General features: G+C 39.2%; 1 protein-coding gene across 2 annotated transcripts in view; it reads left to right on the top strand.

The window, feature by feature from the left end:
• The window catches only part of AOAH (acyloxyacyl hydrolase), a 170047-nt gene that overhangs the window by 24812 nt on the left and 119146 nt on the right, over positions 1-26089 (top strand). For both annotated transcript variants that reach the window (XM_049641702.1, XM_049641703.1), the window contains exons 4-5: positions 9016-9082; positions 16354-16453. In XM_049641702.1, coding sequence (XP_049497659.1) covers positions 9016-9082; positions 16354-16453 — 167 coding nt within the window. The remainder of the gene's footprint in view (positions 1-9015; positions 9083-16353; positions 16454-26089) is intronic.

Genomic DNA, 26089 nt, shown 5'->3' with positions numbered 1-26089 from the left:
GGGCTCATAGAAATTAAAACAAATACACACACACACACACACACACACACACACACACACACACCACTCGAGGCAATTTTTTCCCCTGACATTCATTTTCCACCATGGCAGAATGAGATTGTTGAGGACATTTAGGAAATAAAATGTAGAATGGCCAATTGTTGCTTCATATCTCACATTTATAATGATTTGCCTAACTGGAGTTCATTGCCTTAAGTACCAAGAAGGTCAAAATAATGAAAAATGGATAATTTTCCATGATTTATGTTAATTTAACCACATGTACATTCCCAGATACATGTACAGCCTTACCCACACAGAGCTTTATTTAGGCTGAGAGAACAACTGATCTTTAAAAAACCCAAATGGGAAAATAATCTGGGAACTTTCCACGGATTTGAATTGGATCTCAATAAAATCATCTGACCCATACTCAAAAAAAAAAAAAGGAATGGATTGATGATTTAAACAAATAGTATATTTCTCTCTCCATCTCCACAAAGTTGAAAAAATATTGATTCTATTTCCCTTATTGAATACTATTAAGTGAACAGCCACAATGAGTAAACTTCTTTGAGAGTCAAATTGTCATTCCTTGAATGTTAAGGAACAAATTCATCAAGGACGATTTTTTTCAAAGTAAGGAAGCCAGACTAATGGTGGTTGTGTCTGGTTTCCATAGCATGCTGTTCCAGTAGCACCAAAGCATTTTCAGAGAATTTATTGCATTCAGTCACAATATGCATTCACAAGCTAAATTTCTTGGAATTCAGTCTAAAGTCTAAGAGAGAATAATACACAAACACAAGTGTTTACAATGTCCCAGATTGATCATTGCTAAGATTTTGACTTATTTACATCGTCTTTCTTTTGCGGAATTAGAACGTGGCGGATAGACTTGAAGCAGCCTTTGGCTTCCTCTCACCCCCAGTTCCATTCTCCTTCCATCTCCCCAGAGGGAACCACTCACATGAGCTTTATGGGTATTGTTCTTGTCAAATTTAATACTTTCATATTCACTTGTATGAATCCATAAACAATGTATGGTATTGTTCAGTGGGTAATCTTTTAACCTTTTTTGGAGGAAACAAGTCAAACCTAGAAAACCACATGAAATAGATGTATAACTTTATTAGTTATTAAAATGTGAATACCCTTGTAAACATAGCCCAGGTCAAGAAGAAACAGATAGGTAGCTACTCTAGAAGCCCCATTCCATCATAAATCCATTCTTTTGCCTAAAGGAACAACATCTTGAATTTTACTGTACTCATTTTTTTTTTTTGGCATTGCTTTATAGTTTTATCTTCCAGGTGGGCATTTGCTATACCCTAGTCTTGCCTAGTCTTAAAATTTTGATATGTCAAGGCCTGGGATGCCTGGGTGGCTCAGTTGGCTGTTTCTGCTCAGGTCATGATCTCACGGTTCTTGGAATTGAGCCCAGCATCAGGCTTTTTGCTGACAGCATGGAGACTGCTTGGGATTCTCTTTAGGTCTCTCTCTCTCTCTCTCTCTCTCTCTCTCTGTCCCTCCCCTGATCCTGCTCTTACTCTCTCTCAGAAATAAATAAATAAACATTTAAAAAAATATTTTTTGACTGCCCGGCTAGCTCAGCTGGTAGCACATGAGACTCTCAAAAAATATTTTTTGATATGTCTCTTAAATCTGTTTTAATCTATAAGTTTTCTTTCCATCCCTTCCTTTTCCATTTAATTTAATTGTGGGATTTGCCTTGTAGAGTTTCCCACAGGCTGGGTTTTGCTGATTGCTTCCCTGTGGTATGATTGAATATATTGCTCTGTGTTCTTTATTTCCTGAAAATTGCAGCTAGATCCAGAGGCTTGATCAGACTCCAGTTTGACTTCTTTGGCAAGACTATAAGTGGTGATATTTTCTTTAGTCAGGAGGCCATTATAAGTGGCTTTCTCTTTTTGTGACATTAGCAGCTGTCGATGGTCACTAACCAGATCTCTTAGTTCACTGGGGGTTGCAAAATTGTTCTATTCTAATATATCATTTATATTATCTTTAGTGGTGGAAGTACATTAGAGACACTTTGCCTCGTCGTCATCATATTTTAAAGAATTTTTAAAGTTTATTTATTTATTTTGAGAGAGAGAGAGAGAGAGCGTGCAGAGGAAAGGCAGAGAGAGGAAGAGAGAGAGAATCCTAAGCAGGTTCCACACTGTCAGTGCAAAGCCCAATGCAGGGCTCAAACTCTCTAACCATCAGATAATGACCTGAACCAAAATCCAGGGTTGAACACTTAACCGACTGAGCCACCCACGTGTTCCCATTGTATTTTAGAGACGTTTTCCCCACAGTCCATAATGGTATTGTTCATAGTAGGAAAGGCAGGATGAATGCCTGATTCCTTTGCTTTACTTGCCAGTTTTCAAATGATTCGCTGCCTTTCTATTATTGTCCCATAGTAGTCAATTAGTTTTCTTTAAAAACTATCATTATAACAATATAATGAGATATGTATATATAGATATAGATATATAGAGAGATATATAGATAGATACATAGATACAGAATAGATAGATATAGATATATATCTCATGTCTCATGTCTCATGAGGTCATACTGACACTTCAAATTCAAATTCAGGACTATAGGATTTTTTTTAGCAGGATTTTCTTCTTAATCTCTCCTGTGTCATATCCATATCTTTCTTTCCACAGCCAAAGTCCTAGTTCTCAAGGACAAAGGGACAAAATACCCTATAATTACTCTTTCACCTATCCCTCATTAGACATATAACAGTCTCAGAATATCAATATCAATCCTCGTACTGCTACCATTAATATACTTTATAATCACTGAAGGCAACCAAAACTGCCCTTTAAGTATACTGTTCCCATTTTTCCACCCTTTGAAATCATTGTTCTCTATGACCTGAGCATACGGCTATTCCATACCATATCCATGCCCTTCTCACCCCCATTTGGTCTCAGTCCCATCAGCAACTATTTGATTGACGTTCACTACCAGCCCTTATGCGGATGCCTCTCTAGTCAACTTGTCTACAGCTCATTCCTCAGGAAAGGCTCACGGGAACACTATTCCCTGAATTCTTGCATCTTAATAACAAGCTGCCTGTGCCCTTTACACTTGAAAGTCAGTTGTTTTTCTGGATACATAAATCCTTGCCATATAATTTCTTTCTCTAAGTATCTTAAATGTGTCTTTAAAGAGCCTACTGATAATCTAATTTCCTTTTTCTTATAAGTCACTTGCTGTTTTTGCCTAGAAGTTCAAAGGAGGTTTTTTTCCTTTCTTCTATAAAATTCAGTCATCTAACTAGAATACGCTTCAGTGTTTGTTGTGGTATATTGATGTTCTCAGGCATGCAGTGTGCTCTCAAATACATTTTTTAAATAATTTCAGAAAAGTTGTTTACTTGTTCAGTTTCCTTGATTTGGTTTTCTTTTTCAGGGATTTCTAGTATCCATATTTTGAATCTTCTTTGCCTAACCTTGATATGTTGCCTATTGCTTGAATACTACTATCCTTTCATTTATTTTTTATCTTGAAAGTTTTTCTTAAGACATTAGCTGTTGTATTCACTTCTTGTGTTCATTCTGGTTTAGATTTCATTCCTCTTATAATCTTGTATTCTTCCCTGTGTTCTTTTAGTCCATGTCTGAGTTTTCTAATTTTGATTTCTGTTGTTCTTTCATGACTTAAAGCATTTTATTAATGCTTCTTAGCTCATTTTGAAATACTATGTTATGTTTTAATCCTTTTTTGGACTTGACTTTCTGGCATGCTTTTGCTCTCTATAGGGATGGGATTCTGTTCCTTATTCTTTTTTTTCTTATAATAACTTTGTATGGGAGTTGACCTAGATACATTTCTGTTGCTCATTTTTATATGAAATTAGTTTTCTAAAACTCTTAAAAAGAGAAGTGGTTCAGGGTACGTTTCTAAATGCACAGAACTTTTTTCTGTTGTTCTTATGTAGTGTTAACACACACACACACACACACACACACACACACACACACGGGAGCATACTTTTGGTGTTTCTGGCTATTCCCTTGCCCACTTTTGTCTGGATTTTCTTTCCTTTGCTTCTCTCCAGCTCAGTTTTGTTTCCAAACCCAGCAATTTCTCCTCAGCATGGATGCCATCCTAAAAGGAATCTCTGGTAGGTCATTTTCTAGAAATCATAGATGCCTGGCCATGCCAGCCCCTTAGTCCTTCTACCCCTAAGACCCTTGTAGTCATCTGCCATCACAGTGGCCAAAACCCCACCCAGTCTCAGCTTCCCTTCTTTAATTGGCCCACATACTTTCTAGGCAATATCTATGTACTATTTGGAGACGCCCCCATTCTCAGGTTTATCTGGTATTCTATTGCTTCCCTTTACTTTTTGCCACCCAGATGTTGATAACCCACATGTCTTGCGGATGTGAGTGGTTTATCCTTGCCTAACTGTGTTTTGGGGTTCGTGGAGACACCCAGTTTTGTTCTTTATTTAGGCAAAGTTATGTTGCTTAAAAATGAAAGGCTCAGCAAAAATCCTTCTTCCTAGATTATCTTCACCTAATATACTAGCAAAACGAAAAACAACATGGACCAAGATCGCTGGTATGCAAGGTACCATCTTGGCTCCCTCTGACTCATCACAGGAAACTTCAGAGTCTGCTAAGGTGAATAAGAGGTTGAAAGTCAGATTCTGGTAAAATAAAAGTTGACGCCTTCCCAAGAGAAGCGAACTTGGTATTTCAGTTTCCAGTGGTGGGTTTCCTTTCAACTGGAGGAATTTCAAAGGATTAAGAATGCCGCTTGCAGTTGTTTTCATGTTATTAATTAATATTTTACCTGTGGATAGAAATAATATATTCAGTTCAGCTTAAAAGCTCTTTCACCTGACATGCATAAAGGCATAGCAGGCATTACTGTTTCCATTTTATAAATGTATTTTGTACATTTGTGTGTAGGATGGTCACGCAAACTGTAGAGGGTGACAAAGATAGTGTGCCTCCTAGCTCAGGATTTCTCCTTCTTGAAAACGAAATGGGCCTGAGCCATAGTGCCTATTTGCATCCAGTATTGCTTTCTGCCTGGTGTGCCAGGAGAGTGGGGGACAGAGGAAGTGAAATTACACACTTCAACACACAGTTATTATTTTTAAATAGTATTGCTTTTACCTCCAAAGCAGAACTAGTTCAGAAGACATAACCTTAGCGGTCTGAAAGCATGTAAGCGACATTCTTGAGAATAATCACTCAGTAAATCAGGCTGGCCTTTGCCTGGGAAGACGATTTTTTTGAATTGTGCGAAGCATTGCCGACCTTCAGTTTCACCTGCTGCTTTTGCCTCTGGCTCTCATTAGTAAACACCTTGGAAGAATATCAGAATTGTTAATGGAAAAATGACTAATGGAATCATTCTCACTAGGGGTTAGCAGACTCATATGCCCTGAGAGCCTGGTTAGAACTTCACTAGAAGTGACCCTTCCCAAGAAAGGGTCGCCTATGCAAAAATCTTATCTTTGTGGAATATGATAGCTAAAAACACATGTAGATTTAAAACAAGGAAGGCAACTCTCCTCATGTTTCTTAGGTTCTGAAAGTCTACAAGCAAACTAGTAGGAACTAGTTAGAGAGTAAACATAACTCTCTAGAAGGAAAGTAGAAGGAGAGTAAACATAAACACTCCCTCCAAAGGGTCTTAGGAGAAACTTCGTCATGGAAAACATGAAGGTGACTTACAACCTAGAATGTCCTGGGCTTCATTTACACACACATGTGTACATCTAATGTGTGACAACTGCTCACTTGCTCCTTTTTCACCCTCCTTTGCCCGTGACAATGGCCACTTTTTTCCCCCTCCTATGCTGTTCCAAGTCTGTTTGACACTGTAGAAACTCAATGCTCTGTACTTTGCTGGTCACAGATGGTTTAACTGTATACAATTTCATATCAGATAGGTGACTAGCAATATGTTAGTACCAATCTTTTCTGTGGTTGTATCAGTAACGGTGAGGTGGCATCTGATCATGCTGACTGGGCCCTATCTGGCTTGCTCTGGAGGCTTGGCACATCTCCACTCTGTACCTTTCTGTGCTGATCTATAATTTAGCTCTCAAGGGGCCATCTCTTCTTCCATTGCTCCAGGAGCCTCTCCCTCTTAACCATTGCAGAAGCCATCTGAGAAATGATCACTGAATCTGTCTGAGAAATTGATCATTCAGATGGTCCTACTCAGAGAGCGAGGAAAACTTGCAGCCACTCAATTCAACTTGAACAAAACAAGGTTCTAAGAAAATACACACACACCCCAACATCTCTTATTGTACCAGAAAGAAGATGAATTTCCTCTGGCTTTCAGGCAGTACTGCAAGAGTAAATATTGCCCAGCTTTTGGTTCAACTAGTTCTACATTGGCCACACTTGAAACTGGCTTCCAGAGTGCTTTGCCAATTCATGTAATTTTCAATATCTGTTACATAATTCTCCAAACTCCCTAGATGGTCTAGTGAAGGAGACTGAATTCCATTCCCACATTTTTCAGATGAGGAAACGGAAACCCAGAAGGGGTAAGCAATCCAAGGTCAGAAGCAGGTCCATGGATGCTGAAATCAGGTCTCTGAATCCTATGACATCATAGATTCTTGATACTCTCCATTGCACTGCCCCTGTAAAGGAGCACCCAGGGGAAAGAGAGGTTTTTATTTTAGAACCTTTTTATTGAGGGGGCACCTGAGTGGCTCATTTGGTTAAGCATCTGACATTTGATTTTGGATCAGATCACGATCTCATGTTGTGAGATCGAGCCTGGGTTGGGTTCTGCCCATGGTGTGAAGCCAAATTAAGAGTCTCTCTCTCTCTCGCCTTCTGCAGTTCATCCATTTAAAATGTATAATTCAATGACTTTTAGTATATTCCCAGAGATGTGCATTTATCACCACAGTGAATTTTAGAACACTTTCAGCACACTAGAAAGGACCCTCACACCTCTAAGTTGTCCTTATCCATCCTCCCCAGCCCTAAACAACCACTAACCTATTTTCTGTCCCTATGCATTTGCCTCTTCTGGACATTTTATATCAATGGAATTATGTTTCTCTCATTTAGCATAATGTTTTTAATGTCCACCCATGTGTGGCATGTAGCAGACCTGCATTACTCTTCACAGCTGAATATTCTATTGTATGGATGTAGCCCATTTTGTTCATTCATTTGTTAATGGACATCTGGGTTGAATTGTTTCCACTTCTTAGCTATTTTAAATAATGCCACTGTGTTCATTCATGCACAAGTTTTTGTGTTTATATATATTTTTTATTCTTTGGGGTATATACCTAAGAGTGGATTTGTATCATGTGGTAACCCCATGTTGAACCATTTGAGGAAATGTCAGACCATTTACCAAGGTGGCTGCACCATTTCATGTTCCCACCAGCAGTGTATGAAGATTCTAATTTCTCCAAATCAATACTTGCTATTATTTGTCATTAAAAAAATTTTTTTTTGAGAGACAGAGCATGAGTGGGGAAAGGGTGGAAAGAAAAAGGACAGAGGATCCGAAGCAGGCTCTGCCCTGGCAGCAGTGAGCCCAAAGTGAGGCTCAAATTCGTGATGTGAGATCATGACTTGGGCCAAAGTCAGACGTTCAACCAACTGAGCCACCCACGTGCCCCTATTATTTGTCATTTTTATTATAGTATATCATAGTGGGTATGATGTGGTATCTCATTTTGTTTTTGATTTGCATTTCCTTAATAGTTAAAGATGTTGAGCATCTTTTCATGTGCTTTTTGGCCATCCATATATCTTCTTTGGAGAAAACCTATTCAGATGCTTTCTTCAGGTGTTTGGTACAATTCACCAGTGAAGCCATCTGGTTGTGGGCTTTTCTTTGTGGGAAGCTTTATATTACTAATTCAATCACTTGTTATAGATCTATCCAGATTGTCTATTTTTGAGTCAATTTTGGCAGTTTGTCTTTCTAGGAATTTGTCCATCTCATCTAGTTAACTAAGGTGCGGTCATGCAATGTCATAGTATTCCCCCATGGTTCTTTTCACTTCTGTAAAGTCAATGTGGGAATATAATTTTAAGTTCCTACTTCAAACGCAACGTGTTTGAAGTCATTGCTTTATTGTAGGAAAAAAGGTCCTATGAATAGATCTATTGTAATGTAACAATAATATTTACATTATTTACTAGTGAGTAAAAATGAAGTACCAGACAGTGTTTCCCATACTTATCCTATTCTTTTACTACCCTACCCTCCAAGCAAGGTGTGGGTAGTGCAGTTTGAGATGAGCATGACGAGATAAATTCTCATCAGAGACAGACTCCCATCTCTTCCCAGAACAGCCCATGTGTCCTAATTGTGCTAAGGTCCTAATTCCCAAGGCTCCACAGTGGACTTACAAACTGGAAAAACAGGACCAGAGAATAAACAGGCTTCATTGTGCAAACTGATCAATTCACAAAGCATCCCTGTACTCTCACAATGGAGAGGAAGGAGATTGCTTTGTTAGTGTGTGTGTGTGTGTGTGTGTGTGTGTGTGTGTGTGTGTGATCTCTGGTGAAGATGGCAGTGCAGGGACATTTTGACCATCTCTTTTTATCTCTGGAATACTAACAGCAAAAACTAAATAGGCAAAGTGAAATCTTTTTTTCCAAATGAACACCAGAAAAGAGTATTTTTAGCAAAGCTATATTTTAAATTATTTACTTTAACGTGAATCCTGTTTCTTTTATTTCAACAAAGGAGATCTTCACCAACATTCAGACATTCCTTGCTGTACAAAAGAAAATAAAACCCCCAAATTTAACTGTAATAAACTGGTAATCTTTGTCATGTACTGTAAACAAAGTAGCATTCACATAAACCTGAAATAATGAATACATTAACTGTAACATTTCCCTCAAACCCTTATAATTAATCACTGGAATCAATGATAAATTAATCATCTATCATCAATCCTTAGTAAAGATGATTATGAAAATAATCTATTTCCCCTTCTTTATTTATTTTTTTTTTTAGAAAAGCTGTTCTTGAAGACAACCTGCTATTTAGTGATAGAAATGTTTGGACCAGACATCATAAAACTGTGAGTATGCCGGCACATTGACCTTACTCAGTTGCTGGGACATGGGTGAAACAGGAAAGCTGAGAGGCAGCTGACTCCTCTGCCAGCAGGATGTACTCACTGAACAAGGACTTGAGCTGTGTTCCTGTTCTTGTTAATAGTGGAACATTCAGACCTGACTCAGGTCCACTATCATTCGAGGCAAAGGCTCCCCTTGAATTACAGTATGGAATCTGATTTTATTTCTCCTCAAGAGCCTTCCAGAAGAAATTTTACTAACAAGTGACTAGATCCTACTGTCCAGACCCAGGCATTTGGCCCCTTACCCTGAGCTCCCCAAAGTGTACTAGTCTTTCCCTTCAATCCCAACTGGGTTCCAAGGCCACATCATCTTAGCTTCTTCTCCTCTGTCCTCCCTCATGGGTTTCCTGGCCCCTCCCTACTTCCCTAGCCCCAGCCCTTGCCTCTCAGGATCCCCTGCGTGTGCCGTTATCACATGTCTGCTTCCTTCTTTCTCTTCTCTGTCTTTCTTTTTTGAGCTCAAGGGCACTGGATGAGATAAATCCTATCCCGTCTTGTTCATGACATTTTGTCAACAAGAATCCATACATGACTTTCTTATATTTTTTATTTAGTTAGTTACTTAGTTATTTTGAATAATGTAACTAGCATCCAAACCTACCACCCAAAACTAAATCTAGGACCTAGGTTATAACTTACTCTAACCACCCAGTCCCTCTTTCATTCATTCTCATGCTTTTTTCTACCCAAGTAATAAATCCCATGCTCATCTTTCTCTTGTTTTCTTTTTTCTATAGTTTACACACACACACACACACACACACACACACACACACACACACACAGAGTTATGTTAATATGTTAAATTTATGTATATTTATGTATAATAATATATAAGAAGTATGTATCAATATGTAATATGGAAAATTAATCTTAATTAAATATCAATGAATTGAGGTATTGATGATTAATAATTATAATTAATGGTAATATATAATTACATAAAATAATTAGAATTTTAATGTACTTATGTATATTTCTTTAAAATATACCTTGTTTTAATCATTTCTTAAATTTATGAAGACAGTATCACATTGTATGTAATCTTTCGGGACTAACCACTTGAGTTCCTATGTCTAGGGGACCTACCACTTGGGTTTACATGTCTATGGGACCTACAACTTGAGTTTATATGTCTAAGATTCATCCATAATGTTGTGTCATTGCTATAATTCACTCACTCTGCCTGTATAGAATATTCCATTGTGTCTCTACAAGAATCTATTCCTTCACTCTCCCATTGATGGGTTTTTAAGTTGTTTATTGGTTTTCTGTCTTGTGAACAGTGTTACAATGAACATTCTTATGTGGTTCCTCTTTTATATGCCATTAGCCTCAAAACAGATAGGCTCAGAGGCACGATTCCCCACAACTAGGTAGCCTAGAGTTGCAGAATTTTAAAGAAAAAAGGAGCTTAAAATCATAAAGTCCAAAGTGTTTGGTCATGCTGTGCACCTGCCTCTATTAATATGTATTTCACGCTATTATGGTAAATGATTTCTCATGAGCCGCTGAGTGCAAGTGTTGGGAAGGCAGGGACCATTTCTTTTTAGGTCATACTTCTATTCCTGTTACTGCCTCCTAACTGGACTCCAGACTTGCCCATTGGCACAAGTCAATAATCCACATTCTAGCTGGCCAAATATATTTTAAATGCCAAACTAATATGGCACTAACAAAATTCTTCAGTCTTCACACTATTTGCAGGATTCCTTAGCCACATACACAAGGCTATTTATAAATCATTCCTTGAGGACATCTTCAGACTACCCCTGGCTGTTCCACAGCACACCACATTCCAAACCACTTGTAACTCCTCATACACACCAAGAGGTTTTTGCCTCAGGACCTTTGCATAAGACGTTCCCCCATGCTTGATTCATTCAAAACCTCTACCCCAGACAAATTCTACTTCTTTAGACCTCAGTTCCAAGGTCACTTCCTCTGGAAGCTTGCCTGACCTTAGCCCTTAGGGTGGGATAAGACAGATGATATTCCCACCACCATCAACACACACACACACACACACACACACACACGCATGCACGCATGCACACGTGCATGTGCACACACACATACACACACACACACACATTCCTGGTATCCGGTGCAAACCCCTAGCACAGCACTTACCACATCTGTTTGTAATTTAATTCTCCATTTACTTTTTCTGAGTTGCTAACTAGATTGAAAACCTTCTGAGATGCGTTTCATTCATCTCTGTATCTCCAGATACTTAGCAAAATACTGAGTATGTGGAAAGAAGGAAGGAAGGGAGGGAAGGAGGAGAAGGAGAGGGCTTTGTATCTTCAGGGCTTGGTGCTATATTTGAGCCTTCAATATATATTGAGGTCCTTCAATAAATGTTTGTTGAACTAATTATTTTAAAAGAACAAAATTATCACTGCAGATGATATGACTAGATAGCTCCAAAGAAATTGGTTGAACATATTAAAACAGGAAAAGAAAAACTTTTTAGCCTATTTATTGAATCTGCCTATATACCTATTATGAGTTTGGTGCTCTGGCAGAAATGTCAGCTTGGCGGGGAGGTTCTGTTGGGCCTAGATCATGGAACCAGAGAGGTACATGGAAAAAAGTCATAGAAGCTAAAGAGGAGAGTGCATGCAGATATCCAAAAGGGGGAGCCAGAGATTAGCTACCAAGCATGCTGGCAGTGAAAGGGCCATTGCTTGGGTTGATTAAGAAACCCATTGCTCTTCTGTAGTTGGCCAGAGTGGCAAGTGTAAGAGACATTTAAGACAAAGATGAGAGAGGACAGACAAGACACTGTCCTAGGTACTACAGATTTGAACTGTACAAACAACAGTCCCACCTCAAATAACAGCAAATTAACACAAGGTGTTAAAGAAGAATGGGCCCAGCAAGTCACCAAAACAGAGGGCCACTCTCTGAGTAGGTGGTGGGGAAGGGTGACATTTTTTTCCTTTGTGATGATTCAAAGTCACGAGACAACTAATTCTCAGTAGTAGGGGTGGGCCATTTGAAGAAAGACAGATATAATAAATGATCCCCCTTCATGGTTCTGTCTACCATTAGTTTTGTTTGCAAGGAATTTTCCAGTACCTGTGTTAGGTGTTTGCTGATAGACATTTCTCCTCTTATGGTGTGCTCTTATTACAACTTCTTTTAATCAATCACATACAGTTTGGGGTTGTTATAAGTGCTGAAAATGACAATCTTATGGTTTAGTTTTACCTCAATTTCAGGCTTCCAGTATTAAATGTGTTTTCTAACCCAGAAGGCATCCCTCCTCATTATTTCACACCAGTCAATTATCAATGATTCATGGACTAATTATTCAGCAATTACATTTCCTACCCATGGGCAAGCCACAGGATGTTGTTGGGAAGTGAGTCACCTGAGCACTCAGGCATTCCCCCAAGAACCTGGATCATACAGGGAGGGGCTGCTTCCAGGAGAGGCCAATCCTAGCCAGTGCTAAGTCTTAGCCATGTGCTGGGTCTTCCTCTGCCTGGTCTTGACCTCCATTGTGCCATTGGTTGCCATAGCAAGCCTGATCCTTATCTTCTGTTCATCTCACCTTACTTCCTGGGATTTACTTCTACTTTCCTCTAAATCATAAACTCTTGTATTCTAAACTAGGAGGTCTCAGAGATCATGGGGGGCCTAAACTACTAACATTTTTTAGAAGAAAATGTGAAACAGAATTTATAACATAGTACACCTTAGATGTAATTAATGTGTTTTTAGACACCCAAACACAAAGCAATATCAGTGCCATTTCACAAGATAATTACAGCAGTCCCCCATTATCCAGAGGGGGCAAATTCCAAGACCCCCCAAGTAGTTGCCTGAAACCAGATAGTACTGAACTATATATACTATTTTTCCTATACATACATACTTGTGATATAGTTTAATTTATAAATTAAGCACAGGAAAATATTAGCAACAATAATAAAATAAAACAAAACAATACACTGTAATAAAAGCTATGTGAATGTGGTATCTCTCTCTCTCTCTCTCTTAAATATCTTATTGCACTGTACTCACCCTTCTTCTTGTGATGATGGGAGATGATAAAATGCCCACGTGATGAGATAAAGGAAGATGAATGATGTAGGCATTGTGAGGTAAGTTAGGTGGCTATTGACCTTCTGACGATATGTTAGAAGGAGAATCATCTGCTTTCAGACGATGGCTGACTACTAGTTACTGAAACCATGGAAGGCAGAACCACAGGCAAGAGAGAGACTACCGTACAAGATTTATAGAAGTGAATAAATTCATAGTACACTGTGCGTGTGGTCCAGAAATGGGATAAAAGTATTAAGTTGCATAAGGAAGATCTTCTTTCAATGCTGTGAATATATCTCTGTGACTATATGTTAATATATAAACTTTCTTTGAAAGTGATGTCAAGGTCTAAATTTGAGAGCTTTCATGTGTGGAAGTCCCTGTCCTCACTCCCTGCCATAGGCTGTTACTCTGTCTATTAACCCTGACCTTGCTCCCTTCTTTTGATTTATGGTGATGATCATCATCATTGACTTCATTCTACCATGATCTTAATTAGACTTGTTAATTAGCTCCGCCAAATGTGTTGAAGCCTCTTCCCTCCTCCCCAGTCCCCCACCACATGCCTCATCCCTGCACACCACTGTACCTGTAAGGGTAGTAAAAGGAAGTAAATTAAAAAGTGACCATTTTGGTCTTTTTGCTACTATGGGAAAAAGAACAATGTTGAGTGGGAATGGATATTCTGAATTTGGAGATTTCCTAGGGATTTCACATCTTATGTGTTGCCTAGGCTTTCTATCCCACAATTGGTAAAGAGCACATGTGCTATTTTGCCACTTCCTTACATCTTGCACATTCTAATGGTCTTACACTTGTCTGTATTTATGAGGCTCAGCATTTTCTATTCTTGTCCAAAGGAATGCTTCTCACTTTCAGTCTTTTGATGACAAAGATCTGATCTTAGAGGACCCTGGGAAGAACACCATATGCCTGTTCCCCTCTCCTATTCCTCAGTGTAGAGACCACCTCACTGTCTGTGGGGTTTTCATTTCCACTCCCATATTCAAGTTCACTTACTTGAAATTGTGCTCTATTTGCAGAGAAAGAGAATACGTCTTGGGTATCATATGATTAGTTAGTGGTCCTGGATTACCACAGATGGGACGGCTATAGGGTTTAAAGGGAAAAAAAGGTTAAGCAGAGCCTATTTATCACCCTCTTGAGTCCACTAAATATCAAACCCCCATAAAGACAGCAGTCATCAGTTAAATAAATGAACCATTAAGTTGAGAAAAGATATGTGAAAACAGCCACCTCTCCTGATTTACTGACCCTTGGTAGACATTAGTTTGCTAATGAACTTTATCTGCTACATACAGCTTGCCCCACAACTTAGAAGATGTGAACTCCTTTTATATTTTAAGTTACCTTCCCCTCTACCTCTCACCAAGGAACCGTGGAGCCAAACAGATGACTCTCTTTTTCCCTCTTAACTCAGGTACTCACAAAAGCTTGGGAAGCCATCTTACCAGGCTTCAGACAGGGATGGAAGCAGGACTTGGAAGCCACCAGGAATACAGGGGCACATTCTCCCCAGGCTTTCTCACTGCACACACTGGGTTCTGACCCCTGAATCCTATCCTACAGATTAGCTTTCCAACTTCTCAGTCCATGTGGCAGAAAATGACATTACAGTCCCAAGTTACTATAGCTCCTGTTATTCTGGGAACAGCTCAGAATGAGTTTGAAGTTGTTAATACCAATTCCAAATTTCCATAGGAGAGAATCTGACTGATCCTACTTGAACAGTCATCAAATGAGGTCCAATCAACTGGCCAAGACATAGGGAGTAAGTACAACATAGTTGCTAGGAACCTATCCCTGTGGAAGAAGGGGGTCAGTTAAATGATCATGTGAGCTGGGAAGAAATCCCCAAAACTATCTTCTAAAATCAAGAACTGTTTTTCTGAGATTAGTCTCTAGGTATGACCAACATATGTTTATGGATTCTTTTTGTTGTTTTGGTTGGTTGGGTTGGGTTTGAATCAATGATTTACTGGGAAAAGTTACTAAAAATCCATACTCTGTTTGTTCCTTCATTTGAAGCAGCACATTGTACTCATTCTTCTTGGTAAGAAGAATTTTGGGAGTGCCAGGTATTAAATGCATATGGAAGGTTTGTGTTAGCACCTTCAAACTAGACATAAACCAAAATGTTTAAAGAGCACTTTCCTTACACCATCCTGGGGTGTGGAAAGTCAAACATATTGTATTTTCTCCCATAAGGTAAAGAAATATATTTAATTTATTATTTTTTTAAATATTTATCCATTTTGCAGAGAGAGAAAGAGAGAGCACACCCATATAAGCAAGGGAGGGGCAGAGAGAGAGGGAAATAGAAGATCCCAAGAGGGCTCCGTGCTGACAGCAGAGATTCCCAACACAGGGCTCAAACCCACGAACTGTGAGATCACAACATTACCAAAGTCAGATGCTTAACTGACTGAACCACCCAGGAACCCCTAGAAATATATTTATTTTAAAGGGAAACAGATGATTGGGGCACCTGATGGCTCAGTCAGTTAAGCATCCGACTTCGGCTCAGGTCATGATCTTACAGCTCATGGGTTCGAGCTGTGCTGACAACTCAGAACCTGGAGTCTGCTTCAAATTCTGTGTCTCCCTCTCCCTCTCTGCCCCTCCCCCACTCATACTCTGTCTCTGTCTCTCTCTCTCTCTCAAAAATAAATAAACATTAAAAAATTTTTAAATAAAATAAAGGGAAACAGATGATTTGGATTATGCCTAAGAAAATAATTTTAGGTGTTAAGGCTTTATTATAAATGATTTTTTGCTATAAGACCTAGCAAACTTTAAAATATTCCTTCCATCAAATTATATGCCTATCCATTTTTCTTTTCCCAATTTTATTTGTGGCTTCTCCTGAAAAGAATCACAGTGCCCATGTGAGAGGATGACCACAGCTCAGTGCTGTCCATGCCCTCTTCCCACCCCCAGGACCTTACTTCAAACAGAAAAGAGAGCAACGTGGCAGGAAATCGTTTTGATCTGGCAGCTACTTCAGGCTGGACTCAAAGACCATGCTAGAATCCATTCTGGGGATTTACCTTCCTTTGAAATAGGTTCTATTTCCTAAATGCCTGAGAGATCTTAAATAGCCTTTGTTTTGTCCCATTTCCCTCCAGGCTTAGCACAGATATGAATGCTGATGTGGTGTGTCACACCCTGAAGTTTTGTAAGCAGGACCCTGGCCAACCATTGTGTCATCTCTACCCACTTCCCAAGGTAAGTGGGTTTTCACTTTGAATGTCAGATTACAGTAACCTGCAAGCCCTTTGGACATGTTGTAAAGGGAGGTTCAGCTTCACTGGCTCAACGGTTGGGGGACAGAGAGAGACAAGACGACATTTCCAATTACATCGTGTGAAATAATATTCCCCAGTTTCAACCTAGACCCTCACCCCATGCTGCCAAAGAATGTTTTGGCTACTTAACTATCATAGACTGTAATCTAGAGCTCAGCTGGCAGTAGGTGGGAAATCTAACCAGCCAAGAAGAGGAGACCTTAAATCTCTGCTATTTAAAAAATCAAGCAGATCACTTTCACAGAGACCAACTCATCCAGTTTGCCCAGGACTTTCCTGGGCTAAGCACTGAAGTCTCATATCCTGGAAAAACCTGAGCCATTGGTCACCCTAGTCTGAGCTTAATTGTCCTCACACATAACATGGGTATAATAAAATGCCTAAAATACCTCCCTCATAGGTTTGTTGTGGGAAACAGTTGAGCTAATACATCCAGAATGCTCAGCACAATACCTGCTACATTAAAAAGTGTTGATAAAAGCGGTAGCCAATATAATTATTATCAATATCATTATTATTCAGAGATAGCTCTTCAGAACCCCCATGTGTGTTATATCATGTTGGACAATTTTCAATTGAAATGCAGGCGGACAGGGCTGCAAATGTTGACACAATTCTCAGCTCACATTCTGAATGAGAGCATAATATTAAATCCAGTTCCACCTCAAAGTATTGATTTTTCAGAAGCTGCCTGTAAAAATAAAATTAAATGATAAAATAAAAGAAAATTCTATGCCCCCTGTCCCAGAAATGTAGTTTTTCTGTGTATTACACAGTAGGTTTCTGTTTTGTATGTGATTTCCTTTTTATTCTCAAGGAAATAAAGTCAGTTTAATATTTTGTGGCCTGAACCAGTGAACCTGATGTTGCTGCCTAACTATCATAAGCTTGTCTCCTTGAGAGGGAAGATAGAGATTCAAATACCTGGAGCATGTGTCCATGACGTGCTTCCTCAGTCATTGACTATGTGCCAATTAAATTTCCCTTAATTCCACCTGAGAAGCTTTGGAGTCCACTGGTTTCTAGAAGAGATAGGCACTTTTAATTAAAAAAATCTTTTTTCATGAATTCAAATAGCATGCAAATATTGTATCATAATATTCACTATTGGATAATGCACAGAGAAACGTGTCTCTATGTACAAAGGCAAATGATAAGGGTTTTTTGTCATTTCCTTAAATAACATCACATTATATATACATCACACCCACAGTTATACATAGTCACAAAATGTTCAACTTTAAACTATCCCATGTAAAATGACATTCTTTATTTTCGTACTCCATGGAGTTTATCCTCGAAATACCATTTCCTTGTCTTCCCATCAACACCCTTTGCAATTCCTGACTCGGGAGTGTTTTAAGCATCCTTGCTGGCTGAGATGGAGTGGGGGGTATTTCACCCCAGAACTGCTCAGCTTGCACCCCAGCAGGGCATGCTCCTGGGTCAGCTTGATGTTTCCATAGTCGCTGTTCTGGACTTTGCCGTCCTCCTCAAATCCCCGTCCCCACAGGCGCCCTGGAGAAGAGGGGCAGTCCATGCAAATGTGGGCAGCTCCACTCTCTTCTGCCTGCAAGATTTCTTTAATAGCAATATTTACTGAGGACTCACTACACTACGTAGCACTGTGTTTACACTTCACTTTATTTAGTCCCCCAAACAGTTCTGGGATAGAGGCACCAGTATTGATTATGACCCCTTTTATAAAGTTGCAGAAACCAGGCTGAAGAGGTTATGTAATTTGCTGAAGCTCACTCCCTTAGGAAAGACTAGAACTGGGATTCATATCCCTGTCCTGCTGACAGTGGTTGGTTTAGTCTCTTGACAATTGGCTACGTTTCTGAAAATCCTTCTTGGGGTGTCTCTTCACATCAATCAGCTGAAATCCCACCACCAGAAATAACCAATATCAAAATGTTGTATGTTTACCTTTTAATTTGTAAATAAATAATATTATTATATTGATTTTTTCAGAGTTATGATAATGTTATATATATAATTTTTCCTCCTTAACATTACACTCTGAGTGTGTATTTTTAATGGTGTATATCAGTCCTTCTTTTCATTTCCTTGGCACACAAATTACACCTACAAAGCAGGTGTGAATTAGTGGGTAGAATTACCTACCTACTAAAGATGCAAATGATTTCCAGCCTGCTGCCAGAAGCCTCCATCACGACTCTCCCAGTCAATACTCACCCCCAAAGTAGCCACCGTTCTAAAATCTCTCACCACATATTAGTTCATTCATATAAAGTTCTGTTCTTCAATGTCGTATAAATGGAATCATAGAGTATGTTCTTCTGTGTCTGGCTTCTTTTGTTTGCAAGGTTCATCGTGTTTTGGGTGTGTAATGGTATTCCTGCGTGAAGGTGTCTCACAATCATCCTTGGATGTCATTCCTGCTCTAGCTTCCTAGTTAGTCCAACCAAATTCTGCTCTTGCCTGCTTTCCAAAAAATTTTCCACACCAAGGCCAGAAAGGCCTTTCTATGAGATAAATTTGATCTTGTCACTCCAACTCAATGACTTTACGTGGGAAGCATTTTCTCCTTCTCCCTCATCTTTCACCTTGATGGACTTCCCATCCCTCAAATCTCACCTTATATGTTGCTTCTTCAGGGAGTCCATCCCTGACTCATTTTACATACCCCTCTTGTCAAAGCTCTTGTAGGTCCCTCCACTGAACCTGCCTTGTTTTAAATGATATACCCGGGTGATTGCCTGTCTATCCATCTCTCCCACTAGGATATAACCTCCACATGGACAGACTCCACCTTGCTCCCCACAGTAAGCCCAACACCTAGGATGGTGCCTCACACATAACAAAGAAATATTTGTTGAATGAATAAACAAAGTGCCACTAGCTTCTCGTTTGCACCCCTGACGGAAATTCTGCTTTCCCTTACTTCATGGACACAGTAATTTTCCCAGAGCCTATCTCTGATCATATTATTTCCCCCAGCTTATGATCTCAGTATTGCCTACACAATTAGGTACACATTTTCACCTAGCATTTCAGAATTCTCCAAAAGCCTTCCTGGACTTCCACTATTATCCTTGTGGACCCCCTGCTGCAGTCAAGATGGAGTGACTGGCTCTCTCTTGTGCTCACCTTAACCTTCCTACCTCTGCACCCTTGTTTTCAATCATCCCTTCCACCCAGCTGACCAGGCCCGTCCTGCAAGCTCATGTCTCTGTCAACTTCTCTGTAGAATGATTCCTAACCCTCTCCACAAAATTTAACTCTGTTCTCCACCGTCATCCTAAATTCCTTTTCAAATACTACAACGTGCCAATATTGCCCTACATGCTTTGCATATATTAATCATTTAATCTTATGAGTAGGTATTATTGTTGTCTGCATGTTATAGAGGAGGAAAGGAAGGCCCAGAGATATTAAAATATGAAGTTTACATAGATTTCTTCACTCAGATGTAAGCGTGTGGAGGTGGCAGTTCTGCATCTTGCCCGTCTTTGCTGTCTCCATTGTGCAAGGCACATGCCTGGTATCTGGATAATCCATCAGCACTGACCTTGACGCGTGTGATCTCATTCAACAGTGCTCTTGCGGGGTAGGGGTCTATTTTACAGATAAGGAAATTGAGACTAGGAGAAATTAACAGATTACACAGCTAATAAGTGACAATAATTACACAGATTACACAGCTAATACGTGACAGGATTCAGCCCTGGGCCTGTTTGTCTTGAAAGCCCAAGTTCTTCCCCATGGTGCTCTAGGCCTCACTGCTACTCCTGGGGTATAGTTACTTTTAATTGAACCACTGCTCCTGGGCCAGTAATTCCTCACAAGCAAGACTCTGCTTGTAACCTGCTTTGCATGTGTTTCCGATTCTGGTAAAATACAAATGAAGTGACAGGAGCCATTGCCCCTGTGAAATGCATGCTGCAGGGTGGAGGGAAGAAGGAGGCCTTTCTGCTCCAAGGAGCTGGCATGGCAGAACCTAGCAGTGCAGAGCAATGGAGTCTGATGTTGGTAGGATCAAAAGTAAAAGTGGAATCACATTTAGGGATCTCAGCAAACTGCCTATTCATCATCTACAGTGCAGTTGACATTCCAAGCCCAGTTTTTGCCAATCCTTTAGCCACGGCTCATACCTTTATCTACTGTGTTCTCAAAATGACAAACACCATCCATGATTAACTGAGCAAGAAACAATCTATAGTGTTCAGCTGGCACCAGGATTGGGGCGGGGGTGGGGGAGGTGAGGGGAGGTGGAAAGGAGGACAAGACAAGGATAGGAAAGGAACAGAAAGAAGAAAATCGCAGACTGCATGGTAAAGACCACCCAGATGGTTTTGTGTTACCTACTTTGAGGGGATTATTTATATGCTCCTTTACATTTGCATACAAAACAAGGCATTGCCTGCTGCTGGAATGTGTATGTGTGTGTGTTCATAAGCAGGAATTGGACACTGAAAATTGAACGTGGTTCCTTCATGTGTACCTTGAATCATCTTTGTTAGATCAGTGTTAGAGTGCACCCATTGGGTCAAGAGTGGAGCCTCCTCCTCGGCTTTATGCTGTTCGCTCCTAGGTCCCCTAACACTGAGATCCTCAAGGCACACCTTACATCATGCAGCAGACGCCCTTCCTAACCACCCCTGAGCTGCAGGGACATGCTACATTCACAGATATCTCAAAGGCGTACTCAAGACCTACTTCACATCACTTTGATCTACATTAAAAGAGAATTATATTCAGAGTGTGTGCTCTAGTGGAGATAGATTCTCTTTATTTCCCCAGGGCCTTCAACCCATTTAAAGTTCTGTGAGGCAGTGGGAGGGGGAGTCAAGAATGAATTTGCTTTAAGATTCTATTCTACCAGTTGTGCTTGTTCAATGTAAACACCACAGGTAGGACAAGGGGTCTCAAGCAAAGGAAGAGAGGTAGCCAGATCGAGCTCTATTTGGGAAAGGAAACATAGATAGACATATTTATCCCTGGGAGAGGGATGGGGGAGGGAGGCTGGAAATGTAGACAAGGGGCAGATAGGAAGGGCTGCTGATGCCAAACTGAAGAGTCATTCAGATATGGAGTAAAATTTCAGGATACTTTGCTATTTATTTCACATAATATATTTTAAGTACTTGAAATCAGTAAATCGGAGTATTTAATACATTTCAAATACAAAAATTCATAAATATAAGTAAAATGTAAATACGCTAACACATACCTTAAACATACTCCAATGTAAAAATAAAATATTGTTTCAAATAAGCACTACATAAAGTTTATTTGGGGTTAAACATGAAATACAATTATGATCTTTTTTTTTAAGTCTATCAATGATGACATCTATCAATGATGTCATCTTTGAGCCATGAAAAACTTCCCAGTTATTTCTCATTTGTCTTCATCTCCCTGTCTCATCTTGCACAAATGGTGATTCTAATGCAGACACCATATTAAAACCAATTTTAAAAATTATTTTAGGGGCACCTGGGTGGCTCAGTTGGTTGATTATCCAGCTTCGACTCAGGTCATGATCTCACGGTTCATGACTTCAAGCCCCATGTAGGGTTTTCAACTGATAGTGCAGAGCCTGCTTCAGATTCTGTCTCCCTCTCTCTCTCTCTGTCCCTTCCCCACATGGGCACGCAGCCACACACTCTTTCTCTCAAAAATAAATAAAAGTTAAAAATTATTTTAAAAAATAATAAAATAAACCACTGTGAGGGAGAACCATTGCCTTAGGAAAGCAATCCCGACTTTGAAATGGCTTTTCCAGGATGAGTCTGATTGCTGCTGGAACCAGAGCTCTCCAATGCTGAGTGTGTGGGGGTGTATGCATAGACAGAGAATTCATGCTTCCTTGGGACCCAAATTACCATGAAGCTGACATAAAAGGGTTTGAGGAGGAGGAAGTTTGCACTCTTTTTATGAGAAAGTGTCACATGACAAATTCTTGTTGTTCAACTGAGAAATAAAGCTGATCCCAGGAACTTACTTTAATTTTTTAAACATTAAGTGTAGAATAAAACATCTGGTGTCTCTTTTAATTGAAAATCTCAGGTAATAAGGCTTAGGAAAGATTACAAATGGATAGGAAGTTGAACATTTTCTAAGATTCATGAATCACTAAATTTCACTCGGTACAATCAACAGTGCCCTTCTGTTCATAATGATGAGCTTAGTTAGCTCTGTGAACTCACACTGTGCTTCTAAATGTGTTATCTAATCTTCCCCAAACTTTTTGAGTGAGTCCCATTTTGTCCAATATGGTGGTGTGTGTGTGTGTGTGTGTGTGTGTATTTAGGTAAATTTCTCTACTCCATCTCTGTTTTATAAGACCCAAGTCTCTAAAGTCTGCCTTTATCCTCTCAACATTATAATTATGACTTGCCTTTTTGGGGGGAGGAGTATGTTTACAGAATTTAAAAATAAATTCAGCACTCTCAGTTTAATAGGAAAAAAAGGAAAAACAAGGAAACAAGGGAAAAAAATTATTTCCTCTGTCATCATCACTACATTGGAGCCTCCATGGCTACTGTCATGGACAATTCTAGCAAATTAATATCTCAAAGCCTAAACTAAATAGAAATAACTAAGGTTCTCTTCCTATTTGGTTGTCTGGCCAACCTCTCCAGCTTATATTTGCTCTTCCTCTGTTCTCCATCATAACTTTGTATAATATGAGTGTTTTCTCACATGTCCAAGCTTAGGGGAAAACAAAATATTAAATAATAAAGAAGCCATTTTTGTGATCATCAGTTTCAGGTTAAAGAAAGTTCCTTCTTGAGTGATGGCTGCTCTTTAACTGTGACTTGGCAAACTATTAGACAATCAAATGTTACTTGTGAAAGGAACATATATTCCAGGGAAAGAGTAACCTACAATTTCAGGGCATTCTTGTGTGTGTACTACCTCAATACTCTGGAAGAGTTAATAAAGTTTAGCAGACTACCTTCCTTAATAAACCCATATTTGTGCCCAGAAGACAATCATATCTTTGACAACTGAAATCAGAAATGGTACTAGGGTCAAAAGGGACTTGGGTGAAATTGATAGGTTTTTAGGCATACACAGTCATTCTTCTATTCTTGCAATATACCTTTACTAAGCCCCCATTGTGTGACAGACACACATTAGGGGCTGAAAAATAAAAGGAAATGGCAAACACAATTTAAGTAGCGACACACATAACAAAAGCTGGCCTAGGCACTTGTCATATAGCATCTAAAGTCCTTCCACACAGCTGCAAGCTTATTTTATTATCCTAATTTTACAGAGGAGAAATCAATATTCAAGCAAATTGTCGGTTGTGGAGTTATTTGGCAATGTTTTTAAAATTCCTATTTAAACATCTCAGGAGATTTTGAACAATGAGATAAATGACAGGGGAATATGGCCTTCTAGATGTGGAAGAGTCAGCCTAAAGAGGAACAGAATATACTGCCTAAAAATAAACCCAAACACATTCTTGTTTTTGATAAAAATAACATTCAGATCAGTGGTACAACACTAGTTTATTCACTCAATGGAACTAAAGACCAGCCATTTGGAAATAAAATTTAAGCTCAATGTTTATTTCTTATAGCAAAGTAAATCCCAAATGAATTAAAGTTTGAATCATTAAAAATGGAACCATAAAAGAATAAAAATCTAAGCAATTTTATTTGTAATTTGTGACACAAAAGTTGCAAAAGGAAATATGAATACATGTGACTAATAAAAAACCTGCCATACACAAAGTTAAAAAAATGGTAAACTGGAACATGTTTTTGTAATATGCCACACAAAGTTATTTTTCCATAATTCAAAGAGCTTATATAAAATTGAAAAGAAAAAAAGTCTAGAAAAGTCCACAAACAATTAGTTTACAGAAAAAGAAGATCAAAGAACCAAAATTGTAGGAGGAAATACTGATCCTTTTCTCATAATTAACAAAGTGAAAATTAAATGAGATTCCAACTATCTCTTATGTCTTTTGCCTCTACAAAACCCTTTGAAGGTCATTAGATAAGAAATTATCGCAGAAACAGAAAGGCTATAAATATCAGAGGCCACTAAATTAAATTGCTCCCTGAAGACTGAGAGGATTAAAACTCTAAGAGAACAGAGGAAAGCATTAGATGCTGTGCTTGGATGTACGGTCTACTGTTGTATCATTTCTCTGGGCATTTCACGGTATCTTGATAGAGATTCCATGCTGCATTTTGGTGTAAGCCCATATTAGGAATCTTGGAGAATTTATCTACTTAGACTTGCTTAAAGACTAATCTGGCAGTCATTAAACTCATAGAGACCTTAAAAATCTTCAAAATATATCAGAAATAATGAAAATTTAAATTACCCTTTCTGAGGGGTGCCTGGGTGGCTCAGTTGGTTGTGTCCCACTTTGGCTCAGGTCATGATCTCAAGCTCCTGAATTCTAGCTCCTCCACTGCTTCCCCCCCCCCCCCCCCCCCCCCGCCCCAGCCTTGCCCCTGTCGTCATTGGGCTCTGTGCTGACAGCTGGGAGCCTGGAGCCTGCTTCGGATTCTGTGTCTCCCTCTCTCTCTGCCCCTCCCCCACTTGTGTTTTCTCTCTCTCTCTCTCTCTCTCTCTCTCTCTCAAAAGTAAATAAACATTAATTTTTTTAATTTCCTTTTCTGATAAGTAGAAGAAATGATCCTAAAAAAGATGCTTATATGGTATTCAAGATTTGAAAGTGTTTTTTGCCTACTTTAAAAAGTTTTTAAAAATAAGTATTTCTTTTTTCATCATATGCTTCTTTCTTCCCTAAGCTCAAGAAAAGTTAATGACAGAAAGAGAAAGAAAGAAAGAAAAGGAAGGAGAGAGGTAGGGAAGGAAGGAAGGAAGGGAGGAAGGAAGGAAGGAAGGAAGGAAGGAAGGAAGGAAGAAACAAAGAAAAGAAAGGAAAGGAAGGAAGAAAAAGAAAGACTAGTGAATTCGAACAGTTCTGAAAGATATGTTAAATATTAAGGTTTTAATCAGTGGTCTCCCAATATCCACTCTTGACCCTCATCTTCATCTAATTAGTCACCCACTTTAGAGCTCAGTTCACAAGTCATTTCCTCTGAGAAGCTATTCCTGATGCCCTAACTTAAGCCAGACCCTCCAAACTTCTTGTCTTTCATCATACCTCCTCCTTTCAGAATGTATTACAGTTATAATCAAACAATTGTACATTACACTACATAATTGTAAAATTATTGTTTAACATCTGCTCTAGGATATAAACTCCATGAGAACAGATAACCTAGCTGTTTTATTCCCCAGACACATGCTGTTCCCTGCAATTTCCCCAAAGGCCAGCACAACTCACTGTACTCATTAATCATTTAATAAGTATGTGTTGAATGAATACTATAGTGCACAGAACAATGCTCCCCCTCCAAAGAGGTCCACGTCGTAATCCCCAGAATCTGTGAATGTTACATTACATGGAAAAGGGGACTTTGCAGGTGTGATTAAGTTAAAGACCTGTAAATGAGGGAAAATTATCCTAGATTATCTGGATCAGCCTGATGTAATTAAAAGGGTCCTTCCTTATAAGAGAGAGGGAGGAGGGTCAGAATGTGAGAAGAAA

Source organism: Panthera uncia, chromosome A2 (assembly GCF_023721935.1).
Source record: "Panthera uncia isolate 11264 chromosome A2, Puncia_PCG_1.0, whole genome shotgun sequence".
Lineage (NCBI taxonomy): Eukaryota > Metazoa > Chordata > Mammalia > Carnivora > Felidae > Panthera > Panthera uncia.
Note: the sequence above shows the minus strand (reverse complement) of the source record. Positions and strands in the feature narration are given on the sequence as shown.